General features: G+C 39.5%; 2 protein-coding genes across 3 annotated transcripts in view; one reads left to right on the top strand and one right to left on the bottom strand.

Moving 5' to 3' along the window:
- CNST (consortin, connexin sorting protein) overlaps positions 1 to 4,556 on the bottom strand; it is a 50,826-nt gene extending 46,270 nt beyond the window's left edge. The window contains exons 1-2 of one of the 2 annotated variants that reach the window (XM_054162333.1): positions 4,522 to 4,556; positions 2,603 to 2,698 (exon numbers count right to left, since the gene is read on the bottom strand). The gene's annotated coding sequence lies outside the window, so the exon portion shown is untranslated. Of the gene's footprint in view, positions 1 to 2,602; positions 2,699 to 3,683; positions 3,724 to 4,521 lie in introns of those variants that run through there. The other variant, XM_054162332.1, reaches the window with a different exon arrangement.
- A 203-nt stretch (positions 4,557 to 4,759) lies between these two features.
- TFB2M (transcription factor B2, mitochondrial) lies at positions 4,760 to 13,565 on the top strand. The gene is made up of 8 exons (XM_009900928.2): positions 4,760 to 5,104; positions 6,165 to 6,253; positions 7,212 to 7,365; positions 7,741 to 7,889; positions 9,273 to 9,362; positions 10,366 to 10,428; positions 11,577 to 11,728; positions 13,083 to 13,565. The coding sequence occupies exons 1-8, from the start codon at positions 4,783 to 4,785 to the stop codon at positions 13,261 to 13,263; spliced, it is 1,200 nt and encodes a 399-aa protein (XP_009899230.2). The 5' UTR covers positions 4,760 to 4,782; the 3' UTR covers positions 13,264 to 13,565.
- The last annotated feature ends 5,813 nt before the right edge of the window (positions 13,566 to 19,378 follow it).

The raw sequence follows: 19,378 nt of genomic DNA, 5'->3' as shown, positions 1-19,378 counted from the left end.
ATCATCATGCCCTCACTTTGAGGCTCAAAGCACACAAAATCCCAAGTTTTTAACCATTAGGAAAGAACTTCCCAAACACACACTACGAATTTACATATTATTGCAATGACATATGCATGCAGGGAACCTAAAAATCTTCCTGACACGCTTACATTACAAAAATAAAACAAATACCAGGATTAGATTTTGGGGGTGTTTGTGTTTTCTTTTGCTTTGTTTTTAAATCACAAAGTTACTTTGAATTAATCTCAATTTGCCCTACAAGAAAATTAAACGAATCCCACAGCCAGAGAAAAGCAGTGTTAAAGCTCACGTTGTAAGGCCACGTGTTAGCTATTTAGTTTGGAGCAACATTCAAAACAACTACACGCTCCTAGGCAACTCTGTGACAAAAAAAAACGAAGAGGTGTGCAGCATGCCAAAATTTGTTTACAGAAATATCAGACACTAACGTAATTCCTCCCCTAAAATTTCTTTTTAAGCTAGCAATGCAAAGACATCACAGCAAGACAGCAAGTAGATAAATAAGTAAAACAAGAATAAAATAGCATCTACCACAGCAAGTTCTTGAGCAAGCTAATGTTGCCAAAGACGTGACAAGATACGCACAAAAACACAGGCTGAGTGAGTTTAAGAGCCAGCAGAATGTTTTCATCAGAATTCAATGGAGAGGAATGCTGAGAGAAGTAAACAGAAGATGCATCTATTTGCATGCTTTCACTCCTGCGCACAAAAGTTTAATAGCTTTTTCTTTTTGCATGTGCACAAAATAAATATTTGCAGTAAATTTAGCACTGATGAAAGATGCCAGATTGATAGCCTTAGGGACCGAGTTCCGCTGTATACACAGAACGGATATAGCACAGAGTGAGAAAGTTTATAGCCCTGCCAAAATGCCTTACAACTTACACAGCTTATGCAATGATCTTCACACTACAGAACCTTTTGCCCCTCCACCAAAAATATAAAAATTAGTGCTGCTTGCTGTTCATAGTAAGGGAAAATAAGATGTGGACACTGTTAGCATCAGTAGGGACAGAATTCATGACATCAGCTCATTTAAAAGTGTTTAGTTTTGTGCTGAATGGCTCTTTTGTCAGTTGGGAACTTTGCTGTTGTGTCTGTAAGGCTGCAAAGCTGAACTGCACCTGGTGTGAAAATGCTTTCCTGTTAAATGGCATGTTATTACAACACAAAATTTGCAAAGGAGGAGTGGTTTAACACAAGTCTTTTCCAAATAAGCTTGTATCAACATAACCATAAAGCTAGTGCTCAGAAAGGATCTCTAAGGAGAACTTGATAGCTTCACTTAATCGGTACCTGAGCACTCACTCTCCAGCGATCTGTACCACTTTTGATCTAGACCACTTTAAATGGACAGTATTTCCCTATTAATCAGGTTTTTAGCACCAGACTGTCACATGGAGAAGACAGGCTTCCAAGAACTTTGGTTTCTCATTTCCCTTGGTACTAATAAGTTAATAAAAAAAAATACTTCGCTCACATCCCAAACCCTAGTGTCTATTGTTAGCTGACTGCACATAGAAAGCCATAAATTAAGGTTTATAGAGCTCTCAGTACAAAATTGCTGACCTCTTTATATAGAATGATTTTTCACCTGGCAGGAAGATGTCCAATACAACCCACAGGTTGCAAACTCAACTGATCTCAAACCAGATTAAAATGCAAGTTCAGTCTTCAACGTTTCCTTTATGCATACATGGGTTTGTAACTAGGGACAGCAATGGCAAGGGAACAGGAAAAAGGAATGATGCTATTCTCTAGTTGGAAATGTAATTCTTTCTACAGACTATTTTCCTGAGCACTTTTGAAGAAACCTCTTAGCACTCTTTTTATTATTTTCCTTGGTCACCACCCAAAGTATTACAACAAAATTATTGAAGTATGCTGAATGTTCAGTATATGCATCTTGGATTCTTTCTGTGCAAGACGGGAATTTTACTGAATCTGTACTTAAAATGAAGTATGGGCATGAGAGTTTGAAAAGCTGAGATCAAGATGTACATTCTACCACAATTTGCCCCCTCACTGAGAAATGCTGGTCAATATTTACTATGGCTATGTGGTTGCTATATAGAAAAACAATACTAAAAGACAAATGCTGTAATATTAGCTTCAAAAATATGTTTTACATGAAGAACAACAACAACAAAAGGTAAATGCAAAAGACCACTGAGATGAAAAATATCTCTTAACTGATCTTTTTGACCCATAAGACTCATGAGGTCTTTTGGTTCAAGCTTAGGCTGGAATCCAATCACATAAGTAACCCTTTTGATTCTTTCTCCTATTTATTAAAAAAAACCCAAACCAAACCCCAAAACTCAGGACGAAACAACAGTTTTATACCACCCAACAATGCAATTAACATCATAGAGCCTTATGTCCTCATAATTTAAGACTCTTAAATTTTTGCAGGTGACAATAGCTGGAGTAAGCTAGAAAATACAAACCACAATCCACCATTAACTTAAAAATAACTGTCCAAATGTCCTTGGGATACATTTTAATGTACTAAACAACTTTCTGCATTGTAATTTCTAAACAACAACAACAACAACAAACAATGTACAAAACTTACCATTTTCCTAAGTTTTGAACAGTTTCTCAAGGATAATGACCAGGCCAGAGAGAGGTAATCCTTTATGTATGCAAGATTCAGTACATATGTGGTAGTCTAGGGAGGGGGAAAAATATAAATTCATATATTTATCTCATAGAGATATATGGTTAAATGTTAAGCTAATGTAAATAAAAATATGAAAAAAGTGTATAATTTCTAGTGTATAAATAATGTCAAGGCTTTACTTAGAAAACACTGCTCTGAATCATCTCAGTTACTCTTAATAGTCCATTCAAAGATGACCCCAGCCTTCCTGAGTGCTCTGACTGGCAATAAAAAAAATCCCCAAATCCCTTAATTGGCCATTAAATAAATGGCATATAACATGGTAATACAGTAGCCATACCTAATTTTTTGTGGCCATAGGTATCAATAAACTGTGAAAAGGAATGCTAAACAGAACATTACTACACGCTCTAAGAGAACCAAGTTCTGCTACATGTTCTGAAAGTCCTACGAATTATTGAATTATCAGACTGATTAGTAAGAGAGCAAAAAAGCTATTAAAAACAAAGTCTAGTTTAAAAATGGATTGAGGTCTATCTAATCATCCAACTGAATAGCCTGTTCATTTCCCTTAAGGCACAGGGAAGGCTATTACAGCACTCAGAAAAAAAGAGTATTTAAAAATAAATTGCAGATATTAAGAATTGCTGCATTTGACATGCCTTTTGCAATCTTTCCTAAATTCAGCCCAGGCCCTCTTGATGCCACATGCAGACCTCCCATGCAGCAAATAGCAAAGCCCCAATTTTCTGTCCCAGCTTCTGTTACTAGAGGTATGTTGAACAACATGACTTTGTTCAGTAAGCAGGCATGCATTAATTTCTCACTTTACAAACATAAAGACAAGACATAAGAAATTATTTAATTTGTACAAAATCATAGTTTGGTTTTGACCTGTTAATTTGAAAATCTGTATACTCTCTGATTCACAGATCCCTCCTGCCTTGTGCACAGACTAGTCAGGGAGCAGGGAAACACGTCTGGGAGGATTCTCATCCTTTCACCAGAACTCCATCACACCGTGGCCACTCACCTGCCACTGACAGGTTTTAGCACAGTATCCTTGAAGGCTGAATCCCAGTTTTGCAGAACTCGAATACTTTTTGAAGATGGTCTTAAAATTATTTCTCGTTAAGGCATTGGGGAAACTGTTGAAATGACAACGTCGCTGCCACTGAAATACTGGTTTTACCTAAAACGTAATTGCAAGGCGGTACCGGGCAGAAAGATGCCGACGAAAATGTCAGGGATCTGCCGGAGCAGGATCCTGCACCTGCTGAGGGCGGCAGGGCGATACAAAGAACCGAGTCCCGAAGTGACTATTTAGCTGCAGACGCGGAGATCAAAGACTCCGGTGAAACACCCAGGCAAACCTCAAACTAAATATGTAGCTCCTGGGACTTCCACCAACAAACTGTGCAGACGTTGCTCCACTGGAGCCCGGCAGAGCGTTCCTTACCGGCAGAAGCCTTCCCCTCCTAAACGGCCAACCGTGGCTACAGGTCTTCGCCCTCTGGCTTGAGCCAGGGGGACCGCTCCGGGTGGAGGAGCCGCAGCGCCGGTACCCGCCATCCCGGATGAGGCGGGCAGCGAGCCCATCCCGCCCGGTGCTGGCCTCCGCGCGTGCTCGTTCGCTTCACAGCGAAGCTTCGCCGCCGCCGCCGGCGGGCAGGAAGGTGCCGTCACCGCCGTCTCGCCAAGGTAAGGCGAGGCGGCAGGGACGGCACCTTCTCGCCGTCCGCTCGGCGGCCCTCCACCCGCCCCGTAGCCTCCAGTCGCGGCCGGGACTGAGCGGAAGGCGGCGGCGGAGCGCGGCACCGGGGGAAACATCTCCCCCTTCCCCTTCTGCGGATAAGGGTCTGTCAGCCTACCTCAGCTCCACTGCGGCTCGGGCGGCCGGGACCCGCCACCCGGCATGGCGTGAAGGTGAGGAGGGTGGTCCTGCCGCGCTGCCGCAGGCTCCTGGCGGTGCAGGGCTGGCACCATAGAGAGGACGGCGAGATGAGAGACCTCCGACGATAGAGCGGAAGATCGCTAGAGAGGCCGGGAACAGGCGGAAGTGACGCTCCCGTTGCCGCGGCGATCGCGCACCCGGTGCTTGCTAGCGTGGGGCCGGTGGCGGCGGCGTGGTGATGCTTGCAGGCCGGGCCTTGCCGGGTGCTGCAGGCTGCCGCCGCCTTCTGGCGACGGCTCAAGCGGCGGGGCTGCGACCGCTGCTCTGCGGCCTACCGCTGTGCTGGGTGATAGCGAGGCGGGCGGCGGGGCAGTGGCCGAGCCCGGGCCTACAGGTGCCGGAGGCGTCGGAGACGGAATGGCTGGTGCAGCACTTGCAGGGGACCGCGGTGCCGTTCCGCCGCTTCATCGCCTGCCCGCGCCTGGCCCGCACCGTGCAGCAGTGCCTGCAGGGCGGCGCCAGTCCCGACCACCAGCCCGTCCTGCTCGAGTACGCACCAGGTAAGCTGCTGTAAGGTTCTGGCCGGTCTCTATTTGCCTTACCCCCTCACTCTCCCGCCGTGACGCGGCGCTGTTTGGTGTGCCCAAGTGACCTTGCTGGGTCATCCGTCCGGTGGCTGCGGGCCCCTGGTCCTGCTCCCCCTGGGCTGTCGATGGGTGGTGGTGTTGAGGAAAGAGGACGAGGCCCTGCCTCTCCCGGGATTTCTGGTGGGGGTGGCAACTGCGCTGCCTGCTGGCTCTGCCTGGGCCCTCTGGGACGGGATACCCCGCCCTGGTTGCCCCCTTCCCCGCCCCGGGCGGGTGTTGGCGGACGTCAGGGCCGTCCGGTTGTCGCAGCACTGAGATGCGCCCTGGGGTCGGTGGTTAATTTATAGAGAGCTTTGCAAGGAATGAGTGATTCTGGAGACTTGAGTCACTGGTGTTAGAACTTTGCCGTAAAGTTGAGATGTAAATTTCTCTTCAGGTAGTAGTTTTGGTTTTGTAGGCGAACTTTGTCAGTAAAAGCATGCCAAAGACTGTGGAGTATCACACAGATAGCCCTTTGCGGTTAATGTGGTTTGGTTTGGTTTTTTTTTCCCCCAAAATTTCTGCAGAGGGTGTTTTAACTGCAGAGCTAATATGGGTACGTTTTCAGAGTATAGAATAGAATAGAATAGAATAAACCAGGTTGGAAGAGACCTTCAAGATCATCGTGTCCGACCTATTATCCAACACCACCTAATCAACTAAACCATGGAACCAAGCATCCTGTCAAGCATCGCCCCGAACAGAAGAAAAAGTAGAAACATTTGAAATACTATATCTAATGTACCTCAATATCTAATGCAGTACTTGGTGTAATTTACTGCACAATCTCAAGAGACACTGTGTGTAAATCTTTTTTTCTAACTCATTTTGAAGTGTGTTTAAGCAAACTCAAGTTACCTCCTGTTGAAGATGTCCCAACTGTTGCATTGGGAAAATCACTGAAGGAAATCACTTAGAAAAAATGGACTTAAAAATATTTTCTAAAACTTTTTTTTTTTTTTTTCTTTTTCATCCTCCCCCTGCCCCCATTCAGGTCCTGGAATCTTGACTCGTACTCTGCTCAATGCAGGTGTTAGAGTGGTAGCTCTAGAAAGCAGCTCAGCTTTTCTTCAAAACTTGCAGGTACACTTTTGATTTGGTAGCACATTTCTGAAATTTAATTAAAAGGGAAAATAAGAAAATAACTTCAAATTGTGTAATAACTGTTGGCTCAAAAAAGGAAATTAAATGGTCATTGTTACTTGAAACATCTGAAATAATGCTTAACAAGAGTAAGTATTGTTTTACATCACACATCCAGCAACAGACTGTTTTATAATCAATTGGTTTGCATTGTTTGTATGTAGGAATTCAAATTCATAATCTTCCTTTGAATAATTTAATGCATACTTCATTACAGTTGTGTATGTTTAACTAAAATGTCTGTATGTAGCTTTAAAAAACCCTAACTCTCTAAAAATAGTCTTGGTTATTCTTTTTATCTCATGGCATTATTTAATCTGTTGTCCTGCAATTGCAATTAACTGGTAGCATTAAAACACTTAAATATGTTGTCCTCTCCTGTTCACCTTGGTGTTGCATGGTTTCAGAGGTGGTCAGACACAGAGCTGTAGAAGCTGCAGTAGGATTATGTTACTGTGCTGTAAAATAGAGGTTTGAAATAAAAAGCTCTCACCTGACTTTAAACGCGTATGAAAGGCATTTTCTTTGTGTATATGAAGAATTCCCGTTGTACATCATTAACTGCAGTGGGTTGCTTAGTTTGGTATAGCTGTTTTCAAAACATTTGCAGAACATTTTAGTAATGTAAGAATGTGTTTTAAAGCTCCAGTTGAACAGCATAAATATGTCAAAATGTCCTGCACAATGAAGGAAGCTATTCTTTTTAAGAGCTGTGAGAAGCAGCTCTGAAATTTGACTCTGGTTGACTGGGTAACAATTGTAGGTTTGTGTGTTTTTTTTTCTTTTCTTGAACGTTTGTTGTTTGTTTGTTTGTTGTTTTTTTTTTTTTTGTATTGGGTGTTTTGCAAGATGAAGTACTACATCCAGATTTTTTTCAACTGAAACTAATTCTCTTCAGTCCCTAGAGAATAGCCTGGATGGACAATTAAAAGTAATTCATGGTGACCTCTTCAGACTGGATCCTTTGGGGACTGGACCAGTGAAACCACCTGCTATGTATTCTGACCAGCTTTTTGAAACCATGGGTGTAGCAGCAGTTCCTTGGAGGGCAGGTATATGTATATGATTACATGTTACAAATCCATTCAAAGGGTGCATAGGCTGTTTAGCAAAGTCTTTGGTATTTGCTTGAGAAATATGTTCTATTTAATATACATGATGGATTAATGGATACTGTTTCCTACATTTCAACGTTATGTAGGTTCTCGATAGTTTCAAACAACCCTTGTGGCACTGACATTTCATATATTTGCTTGCTTATATTAAAGGTTTAGTTGAATGCAAAATGGGCTTAGCTTTGACTGAGGCTTGAATTGTATTTGTTCTTGAACAGCTTGAGCTGTTTGTAGTTTATACATTAGCACTGATGAGAATGTCTAGTACGTATTGCAGAATTTTAAAGATACTTTTACACACTATTGAAACAGATGTACCTGTGAAAGTTTTTGGAATCTTACAACAGAGAAAGGAAAGGAACATACTTTGGAGGCTCCTTTTTGCCCTTTATGAATGCAGTTCCATATTCAGATATGGAAGAATAGAACTCAACTTCTTTATAAGTGAAAAAGAGTACAAGGTATGTGTAAGAGATTTTAAAGGTAGTAAAGAATAAAATAGTGCTTCACAGAACACAAAAACATTTATATTGTATAGTTAACATTTTCACCAGGGAATTTCTTCTTCTGCCAGACTTTTAAAGCCTCATCTGTTTCCTACTTATTCCCTTTAATAGCACTGTCAAGAAGCATTCTGATGTCACATAATCGCCAATCTTTAAAATGTGAAGACTGGTTCTTGAGAAGGATGCAGCAGCAGACTAATTGCTTTCCATTGTAGCTCGTGAGGTGCTTAAATTCTATAACTCGCTTTTGCAGCGAAATCGCTTAAAAGTTGCAGGTAATAGGCAACAAAGGCTGAATTCAAAACACAGAGCTACTAAATATACTCAGTGAGATGCACTTATCTTCTCAAACCATTTTTGTATGCAGCACTGAAAAAACCTGAGGTTCATACAGAGTCATAAACCTTTAATTACTTGAAGCAATTAATTAATTACTTAATTACCTGGTGTGCTTACAGAACCTGTGTTATGTCTAACATCCTACTGAAAAAAAAAAGGAAGAAAAAAGTCTTAAGTATATAATTCTGTGAAATGACAGATTGGATAACACTGAAATATCCACTTAAATGGATTTTTTTTAATAGGTCACTCATTCTTTGCAATCATGTCTACTAGTTTTATTGTGAATCCTGTTAAATGAGGGTTATGTACCTAAGTAAAAGCAATTGGAATCTTCTTTTAGTGGGTGCTGTTGGTTCCTTTTTGGTTTAGCTTGGGGTTTTTTTGAGCATATGATGAGGCTTTTTGAATCTGAGTGTTACATTTCCCTGCTACGATATACTTTTTTCTATGCCCTGCTTGAGAATAGTCACAAGGTTTTCTTTATTTTCTTGCCCAGTGAGTTGTCTGCTCTGTAATATTGATCAGGATGATTGTGCAAGCTTCTTGATGTTCAGTGAGGTCGCCTGATGTTTGGCTTACTCTGCTTGTGTGTCTTACTGGGAGATATTATCAGTGTGAGCTGATAACTCTGCATATGTTTTGGCTTTTATACAAAATATGGTCTCTTTTCTCTTCTGTGTGAAACTCCTCTGCCTTAAAAGTGATCAGAAGGTATAAGCTAGAAATTCGTACATAGTTCAGTTATCCAACTGCTGTAAAAAACTTAGACTGCCATAATGTCTTCTAATCATGTTCTGACAGGATGTACTAAAATAGCACAAAGTATGTATTTAGTATGTATTTGAGGCCTAATGTAACTTTACCTTGGAATTTTAGACTTAACTTTGAATTTCTTAACACTTATTATATTTATGTATCTATATAAAAGGTTGTTGTTAGATAAAGAAAAAAATCTTTTTTTGCAACAAAAATGCCCTTTCTTTGCCATTTTTTTAGGTATTGACAGCAAAGCCTAAAGATGCAAGGGCTTACCAAGCACTTACTGTGCTTTGGCAAGTAGGATGTGAAATTCAGCTACTGCATATGGTAAGTTTTTTGTATTAGCTGCCGCAGTCTAATGCTGTGGACTTGTTTTTAGAAAAGGTTTTATAGTATCTTACTACTGTAAACTGTAGGAAGAAGCTAATTTGACATCTAAACTATTTGGAGAACTATTGAAAACTTTCCCTGGGAATCTACTATATGGATGCAGGAGTTGAATGCACCATTACCAGGTTTACCAAACTGGGAGGTGCTGTTGATTTTCTTGAGGGACAAAATCCCTTGCAGAGTGGTCTAGATAGGTTGGGCTATGATTAATGGTATGAAGTGTAACGAGTTCAAATGCTGGGTTCTGCATCTAGGACAGAGTAACATGGGGCACAAGTATAGATTGGAAGAGGAGTGGCTGAAGAGCAGCCCTGCACAAAGGGATCCAGGCGTGCGAGTAGACAGCATGCTCAGTATGAGCCAGTGGTGTGCCCTGGCAGCCAAAAGAGCAAACCACATCCTGGGGCACATCAAACACAGCATAGTCATCTGGTTAAGAGAGGTGATTATCCTGCTGCATTTAGCATTGGTGTGGCCTCACCTGGAGTACTGTGTGCAGTTCTGGGTCCCAAAATTTAAGACGGATGTCTTGAATGCATCCAGAGGAGAGCAACAAAGCTGATAAAAGGGATGGAAGGAATGTCCTGTGGCTGAGGACTTTGGGTATGGAACAAAGAAGGCAGAGAGGTGACCTCATTCTTTCTACAGCTTTCTGAGGAGAAGGTTCTGATCTCTTTTCCGTGAAATCCAGTGATAGGACATGTGGGAATGGTTCAAAGTTGTGCCAGGGGAGGCTTAGACTGGCCATTAGGAAGCATTTTCTTACCAAGCATTCAAACGCTGGAACCAGCTTCTCAAAGGGGTGGTTAATGCCCCAAGCCTGTCAGTGTTTCAGAGGCATTTGGACAATGTCCTTAATAATGTGCTTTCATTCAGCCCTGAATGTGTTCTATTCTAACAAAGCACTTCAATTCTTTAAAACATTTGCTCCCTCCCATAGGAACCTTGGTCATCATTTGTAACTAATTCGAAAAATGGGGGACTGGCAGTACCAAAAACCATGGTAAGATTGTTTTGTGCACTTTTCTCCTTTTGGAGATGCAGCTAAACCACTTTTAGTTAAAGGTTAAAATAACTTTATAACAGCATTTACATGTGTATTTTTAATATAGTATTCAAATTAAAACTTAAAGGTAGTATGTAGATGCATCAGAAGTGGGATTAAAAATTGGTATGTGCTTAGAAGCTGAAATAAACTATTGTCTTTGTTGCCTGATGGAAAAAGATAAATTCTTTTTCAGAAGAAGCTACTGACAAGGTCATGTCTACCTGCTTGAACAGAACAAATGTTTACCATAATTAACAGCACAATCAGTATACTGCTGGTTTTGATTAAAACGTTTTTTCATGTGTCCAGTGTAGACTCTGTGTGCTGGTTAATTGCTGAAAAGTGCCAAGTCCCAAAGATTAAATTTGAGAAGTGGAAAAATACCTTGTATCAAAGTCCTTTTTCAGAGAAGTAATGATGTTCCTGTGTATGATATAAAAATATTTCTGTTTAATACCAATATTATAAAAGCACATTTACTCATTATTTGGTTCAACTTTCCCCAGAAAAATGTGTGCTCTCCACACTTAGGTATGTTGCTGTAAAGCCACATGGAGAGGTGTATCAGGTGCATTATGCAAGATGCATTGCCACAGCCTTAGGAGTGTGAGATATAGCCATTGCTGCCAATACAGAAATTCATGTATTTTGGCTAAAGACTCTACTGCCTCCCAGTTTGATAAAATCCTCAACTTGCATCATCGTGTTCCACTCAAATAATTCTATCTTTATACCCAAAAGATAGTCACAAAGTGATCTGCTCTGATACTTTGCATAGTATAGGGATACTATAGGCCATATAATCTCTTGAAAACTCACATCAAGACTGTATTGTCTTGTTTCAACTAGTAAAGTTCAGTCCTTAAAAAAACTCAGTAGCTTGATTATTTTGTTTACTATTTCCTTTCCTGTTTGGGACATTGGAGAGGTAAAGCATCTTTTTTTTCGAACAAACTTACAAAGCCTCAGCTTCCAATGAAATAGTTAAGTTTTGTAGAACTGTGTAAGAAGTGTTTCTGGTGGTACAGATAAAACACTCTTAGCTTAAGACAGACACTGTTTTAAAGATGACTTTTCATTGATTTGTTATGTTTTTCTTGCAGTGGCTGCCAAATGACCATTTATGTTTGGTACGACTGACTCCTCGGCAAGATCTGTTCGCAGGAAGCTTGAAGCCCACAAATTCACTTCCCTTTATTTTCACGGTGAAACAGTGTCTTGCTAAACCTAAGTCTAAACTTATTGACAGATTAAAGTAAGTAAGAATTACTCTCTTCAGAGAAATACCAGAAAAGTCTAAAATAAATTCTCAGAACTGTACTTATTTGTAGCTGAAATACAGCTTGCCTTTTAAAAATTATCTACATGTAGAACAGAGGATTTCATTTTTACACCCCTTAATATAATATTGTGGGCACTGTTTGTGGCTTGTATTCATAGGTGTTAAAAAAGAAAGTCAACAAATATTTAGAATGTAGATTTGCAGTAACTGTTGATGACTCCACAGGACATGAAGTCATATATCTGCAAGAAGTTTTCACTGACTACAGACATAATAATTAAGTGAAACCTTTCGTAGGCATAGAAATGAAAAGCTGAAAGAGTTTCAGTCTATAACAGACGTCAAAGTAAGGCCAGTGAAAACAGCTGAAGGTTATAGATGGTGGAGTGGAGATGTCCTCAAATGGTTTTCTGTTACCTAATTAAAAAATTAGGCTTCAGAGGTATTTATGAATTATGCAACTCTAATTATTCTTATTGGTGTTTCATTGGAGTTTTATGACTAGTAGATTTCCATTTCCCATAAATGGGAATTGTTTACAGTCTGGAAAGCATTGATTTCAACTTGTTTATGAATATAATTCATATATTTCTAATTTGCTGGTAGTTTCTGGAAGTCAATTTCCAGAAAGGAGTTAAAAAAAAAAAAAAAGGGCAGTTAATAAATTCCAGTAACTCATTAGCAATTCAGTGCAAAGAGTCTTAATGGATTTCTTTCTTAAAGCTCACTGGAATACCTAAAGTCCACACAATCCTTTGGCCAGAAAGTGGAGCTAACCTTGAAGGTTCCTAATGTGTAACCTCTGTGTATTTATACACCCTTTTCTTGTCTGAGTAATAGTTAATATATATGCACATTTATAAAAGGTCTAGATTTCATAGCAATGATGGAAAGACAGTGGATATATCTGTTTATATATAGAAGAAAATGCCTATGAAATGTGTCAGTAACTCTCGCTATACTGAATCATCTTGAAAATTACATTGGCTTTCATGTCTCAGGCACTGAAGAATGACCCCTTTTTATGCTGTAGTGCCTGCTACTGACTTCATGTAGTTGGTGTGGAGGATGGAGGGAGGGCACCCACCCTCTAATGAGGAGGCTTATGTGGCTCAGTATTGTCTATGTCTGCTGGTGGCTTTATGTATCTTATAGCAGAGCAGAGGTTTCTTGTTTGCAGCACGGATTGCACATAGCTTCTGTTGTAGGAGATGTTAATTTCCAGAAGCTGCGAAAGAGTGAAATGAACCTTCAGATACTATTTCTTGCTCTTGCTTTTTTCACAGAAAGAAATGCTGTCTTAGGACTTTTTGTTTGTTTATTTCAGTTCATGGAGCTTGGACAAGGGTGGCAAATTGCTGAAAGAGCTAGAAATTCCCCAGAATGCGAGAACACGTGACTTGTGCCCAGAAGGCTACAGGCGTCTCTTTGAGGCTTTGCAAACCTCTGATATGTTCACTGAAACCTGGTTCCATGATGACGCCTTGGAAAGTATAAGGAACATATAAATCTACAGCTGCTGTCTTTTGGAAGAGCACCTTTGCTTCTGGAAGATTACTTTGATAAGTAAAGATTTAAAAATTGGGAGATGCTGTTAGCTAGATGATTTCCTGTGCAAACCGGAAATTAAATTTAGCGAGTAACAAAAGCCCTTCTGCACAGGATGAAAGTAACAGGTTCAGTTATTTGATCACAATCCTATCTAGACTGGACAAACTTTGCATCTTTTCCAGGAGCTTATTAGCAACCTGCTGCTTTTGGATGTGCCACTTAAATGGAACTTTTTGTTACGTTGCTGTATATTTACATTAAAAAACAAACAAAAAAAACCCCAACAGACCAAATATCACTATTTGTGTGGTTTGTATTTTGGTGCTCAGTGATTTGATTGCCTTTTAACACATGTAGGTCTTTACAATCACTGCATGGGTTATATTGTCTCTTGATCAAAAAAACCTTGCAGTCTGAAGTCAATACTAACAAATCAGAAGTGGTGGGTTAGCAGAAGATAAGGTAATGACAACATGATAAAACATCAACTCAGAGCTGTTGGGTGGTTGTGTTCTTTTTGTTTGGTTGGTTTGGTTTAACTGAGTATTGCTGTATCTCAGAGGGGAAAAAGTTTTAACAATTCTTTTGAAATTTTGAAGACAACACTGGGCAGCCCGTTCTAGCTTACAGTACATGAACATCTATAGGTACAGCTTTATCTTATTTTGGGTCCAAGCCCAAAGTCAACAGAACATTCAGTACTGTATAAATAGTTTTTGGGGGAAAAAATTTACTTGTAACCTTTGTCAATTTGTATTTATGTGTATTATATGTACAAAATAACTCACTTAAAAAACATATGCTATTAAAAATTCTCTTTTAGTCATAATACTCTATAATGCAACCTGTCCTAGTTTCTCTCCGTATTCCTGTTCTGTTGTTGCCTGAAATTCCTAATAGGCTGTAATAGTTTTGTGTTCTATACTGTCTCCTCTGGCAGAGCTGTGGCCAAAACCATGCTTTTTTTTAGCAGAGCATGAGTTAATAAAATGCCTTTTTAGTAAAGGTCAAGCTATTTTCAGGCTTTGGAAAACAGTAGAATCGTATTTCTTAGGCATAGTGTGAGGTATAGGTGTGACAACCATTGATCTCTGTCTTCCTATTGCAGTTCCTGCTGCATAAGAAAAATTGACTTCAAGGAGCCTCAGTTCACTCTGCTAGCTAGTCTGCAGCAATCTGTTTAAGCTGCTGGTAAGCCTTTGTGATGTTGTTGTGATGAAGCTACTGGAAGGGCTGAGGTTTAGTTTGTAGTCTGTCTCGGAGTGTTACTGGTATTCTGGTGTAGGTTGTGAAGTTTTGAGGCTTGCTTTCTGTTTCCATCTCTTACTGTTCCAGATAACTTGGATTATAAATTGACCCTGAATGGCAAACTTGCAATTGCACATTTTTTCAGTCTCAGTAGATGGTAAGTGTCTTTCTTACTGGTCTACAAAAATGTAGCATCTCCTGGACTGATTTTCAGAACCTGCCCCCCATGCCAAATCAAATACCTTGCTGTTCTTGCAGTGAGATGTTGTATATCAACACACCAAAAGTATTCACTGACTGAAAAAAAAGGAAAATTATTGCTGTGATTTTTTTTTTCATGCTATTGGACTGAGCCAATGCAGAGATTCCCAAGGTAACAGCAGAAGTCAGTAAGTAAAAGGAATATAACATAACTGGGGACTTGAAATGAGGATAGAACTCTTCCATAAAGCCTAAGTGTAAGCAATATGTTTAGTCCCAATCACAAATGTGAAATGAAGAGAATAATGGCTGTCATTCTAAAAATTGTTTTAGTACTGATGGAAGAGATAGGAAAAAAGTGAATATCACTAGTGTATGTGAATAAATACAGGGAGTGAAATTGAAGCAGGTCTATGGATTTGATTAACTGATACAATCCACTTGGTACTTGCTACTGTTGCAGGTTTGCAGCTTCTGTAGGATAATGTTGAATGCAAACTTTCAATGAAATTTAAAATGGCATATAAATACTTCTGCATTTTTGTTAGGGTTTTAACCAACCCTGTACTACTTTTTGTGCCTTGCCTTCACATATCTGCATTTGCCATATTCCTTGATACATTGATGGGAAATTGAGGCAACATCTCTTCTGATGTTCTTGATTCACATAAATGCAAAGACAAATCTTCCAACTGGGGAAACAGTATATAATTTCAGGTTAGTATTTACAGTTCATTAACCATCAAAAATGCTATTCAGAGAGAAAGGAACTGCAAAGTCACTCGAAGTTTAAAATGTTAGACCTTTACAGAAGAGAAAATCTTCACGTGAACTGCTTTTCCGTTGTGGTGCATAGCACCAATCTGTGAGTTACTGTGTCAGAGTAAGTAATAAAAAGTATTTCAAAATTAGCACCAAGATTTGAAAATGTTGCACAATGCAGTTTTACAGTTTTGTGTTATGCCACTATTTATATACAAGACAGATGTGGCCGTTTGTATTAATTAGCTGCAAGGTTTGGGGCAGATTTATTTCTTCCTATTGTTCTGTCATTGGATCTGTGATCTTGAATGAGATTATCGTTACAGCACACATACAACATGGTTACTAGATGCTTTAGAGTATAGCACATTCCTTTCAATTTTTTATAGACTCAGGTTGTGGTTTCTTTTTTCCTTTGTTTTCCTCCACAAGACCGAGTTAATTCATGACCCTCTAAAACATGAACCACACATGATATATCTATCAAATAGAACTCTTAAGCATTGCTCCTGATCCTGAAATACTGCTTCTTCGAGAAGCTGCCCAGAGGTGCTAAGTCTTTTCCAATGGCCCTCATCATTTGGAATAGAATAGAATAGAATTAACCAGGTTGGAAGAGACCTTCGAGATCATCTGCCTGTAAAAGCAAATTATGTGACTGTGATGGAGTTGCCTAAACTTTACTGCTTTATTAAATTCATAGCAAATACAAAGAGAAAGAAACTTGTTCTTTTTGATGCTAGTTAATGAGAAGTTTTGCCGCTTGGAATTAGGAGATCAGTCAAGTTGGATACTATAGTTAGTAGTTTCACCTAGGGAAGGGTTTGTGAGCATGTACTAATTAATACAGTAGATGACGTGATGAGGGGTTGTTACGATGGAATGTGTATATACCGGCTACCAGGTTTGTTCAGCATTGGTCATCTTAGTAATTACAGCTTAGTCTTTCAGGTAATAAAGATGTTGGTAGACAGATCAACATGAAACTTGAGAAACAGAATGTGTGATGCAGTTTAAGATGTGTAAATGTGATAGGCAGAACCTGAGGTTTCCTGAGAAACATGTTGAATTAGTAGTTATGGCAAGCTAAACATGAGCTATGGGGCTGCAGGTTGAAAACTCTAATCTAAATTTTGTAGGCCTTTAATTAGCAAAATGTACCTTTCTTCGATAAACACTGAGAAAATGGAAATTACAAGTGACTTCTCCAGAAAGGACAAGTCAGTGGGAGGTGTTTATTCACTTACAGTGTATCTATTGCATCTTTCCTTATGTATGTTAAGATGTCACTGCTAAAAATAGACACACTGGTTGTCCCCAGCTGATAGAACACAACACACAGTAAGCATACAAAGCCCAAGGGAAATTCCAGGTAGTTAAGATACACCAAATGAAACAGTCAGTTATTCCTAATGCAAGCAAGACTTATGACTTGATTTAGCTCATTCCACTGATAAGACACCCCAGTATACAAACAGCTAAGAAATTGTGCTGACAAATTTCAGAAGTTTGTGTCTGCCATCTGAAAAAAACCTGATGTGTTCAAGGCAGGAAAGACTCAAATAAAATTACAAAATCATAGAATGGTTTGGGGTGAAGGGGCCTTAAAGATCATCTAGTTCCAACTTCCCTGCCATTGGCAGGGTCACCAGGTTGCTGAAACCTCCATCCAAGCTGGCCTGAAACAATTCCAGGAAGGGGGCATCCACAGCTTCTCTGGGCAATTTGTTTCTGTATCTCACCATCCTCACAGTGAAGAGCTTATTCCTTACATCTAATCTAAATATACCTTTCAGTTTAAACCCCTTGTCCTATCAGTAGGGGGGAAAAATAGTAATAAACTGTTTGTAAAGTCCATAGTAAAAAAAACAACAGGTAAAACCTATGTTAATGTGAGTGAAATTTTATTATGAAATGGTGCTTAAAACTGCAGTGAGTTTATTTAATCCAGAATCAACTTTTAATGAGCACAGCAACATTAAAGACCTCGTCAAGAAGTTCCTATGTGTTCATAAAAGATCTGTCTATGCTTACAAGCTATTCTGTGCTGTTAGTGGTAGATCTTCTATTAATCCAAAATTTAACATTTTGTGTTTTGAGCTGTATTTTGCTCCCAGAAAAAGAAATCAATTTAGTGTCACAATGGTGGGAATGGACATGGAATGCATGTTTATGACTGAAGAACAGAATTTCAATTATTTCATGACTGCAATTCTTTCTGTAAATTCATGAAGTAAAACATGCTGTTGTGATACAGAAAAAACTAAACTTCCACTGTGGTGTCTCATCTACTAGCAGTAAGGAAGTATGACTAATTCAGCAGCAACAGGCACAATTAAGTGGTAATTCCCACAAAAGTGCCTCCATTACATGCCTTGACAGCTGCTTCTGTGTGGTGTGTGTCATGCATTTCAAATAGCTGTTGGGAAGTCTGACCAGCTAGGCCAGTGGATGACTTAGTCATATAAAAATCCCATAATAATAGCACAGATTAATTGAACTAAATATGGTCAAGGGATAAATGACAATTTACTGGAATTATATAACAATAACACTGTGTTTCAGAAAGTTCAGACTAACATTTCCAAAAACATCTGGGTTGGATGTTCAGCTGATCACTATTGCTTAAATACTGTGTTGAATGGCCCTCCTAGGCAGACCATTCCATAAACTATAGCCATAGATAATCCAGAATTAGCTTTCCAGTCTCTCATAGATGTCAAAATACCCACTGTCGCATCAATGAAAATGTTCATGCTGTGTTTAAAAGCTTATCTATACTAGGAAAGCCTCTGTTATTACTACTATGTTGTCAGACCATTTCAAATGCCATGTCAGCCAGAAGTTGTTCTTGGGCTTCTGTGGCTTATTTCACTGTACAACTTAAGCTGAGCTGTGTGAGGAGTGTGTGTAAAGACTGTCATGCCGTTGGACAGATTTTTGTCCTTGGTGAGATTTTGTTGCATTGGACAAGTGAGAAAACTTTACTTGAAAAACTGACAAAATAATGAAAGTTACAGCTTGTATTGTATATTAATATTAGCTCTTCCCTGAACGTACTTTTTGCAGTTCATGGGTGGGACTTTAATTTCCCCTATTTTGTATATTTGACCATTTATCTCTTTAAGTTAATGCACCCAGGAGACAGATACTAACCTGTGTTATTACTGAGTTTGCTTATGTTATAGGTTTTGGGAAATGCCTGCTTAGAAAATAAATAAACCAGAATTGACAGGGAAATTCAGAAGAGTAAGTGGGTGAAGGGGGACAGCATAAGCCAAATACACAGGTAATTGTTTATTTTAGTTTCTGCTAAGGATAATTCTTGACTATCTCACAATGTCAGTGCAATCGAACACTTAAAATGTTACAACTAAAGCTAAGCATAACAGTGTGCATACCATTCTAACTGACAGGCAGATGGCTGTCAATTCTTCTGGTAATGAATTACCAAAAGCAGCATGTAAGTGAAAGACAAAATACTTTTTCTCTGTGGGAGTCCTGTAGCTTGATGTACCTTGGCTCTTCCCAACAGCAGTGTTTTGAATTTGTGTATTGCTATTTCTGAGCACCCTGGTGCAACTTAGATGAAAACAGTTGCAGACTGAGATAATCATTACTGAAAACAAAACTGAGTACGTCTGCAGAACTGTTAGGGCACCCTGTTCTTCGCTAGGATGACTGAACACTCTGAAACGCGAGATCTCCCTCTGCAGGCATAATAAGGAAAACCAGACTAAGTCTATCTGCAGTTTAGCATATTTAGCCCACATCAGGTTTGTAATCTCATCAATGAGAAAAGTTCTTCACTGAGAAAGTCACTTGTCATTGGAATGGGCTGCCCAGGGAGGTGGTGGAGTC

Source organism: Dryobates pubescens, chromosome 6 (genome assembly GCF_014839835.1).
Source record: "Dryobates pubescens isolate bDryPub1 chromosome 6, bDryPub1.pri, whole genome shotgun sequence".
Classification (NCBI taxonomy): Eukaryota; Metazoa; Chordata; class Aves; order Piciformes; family Picidae; genus Dryobates; species Dryobates pubescens.
This window is presented reverse-complemented; position numbering and strand designations above follow the sequence as displayed.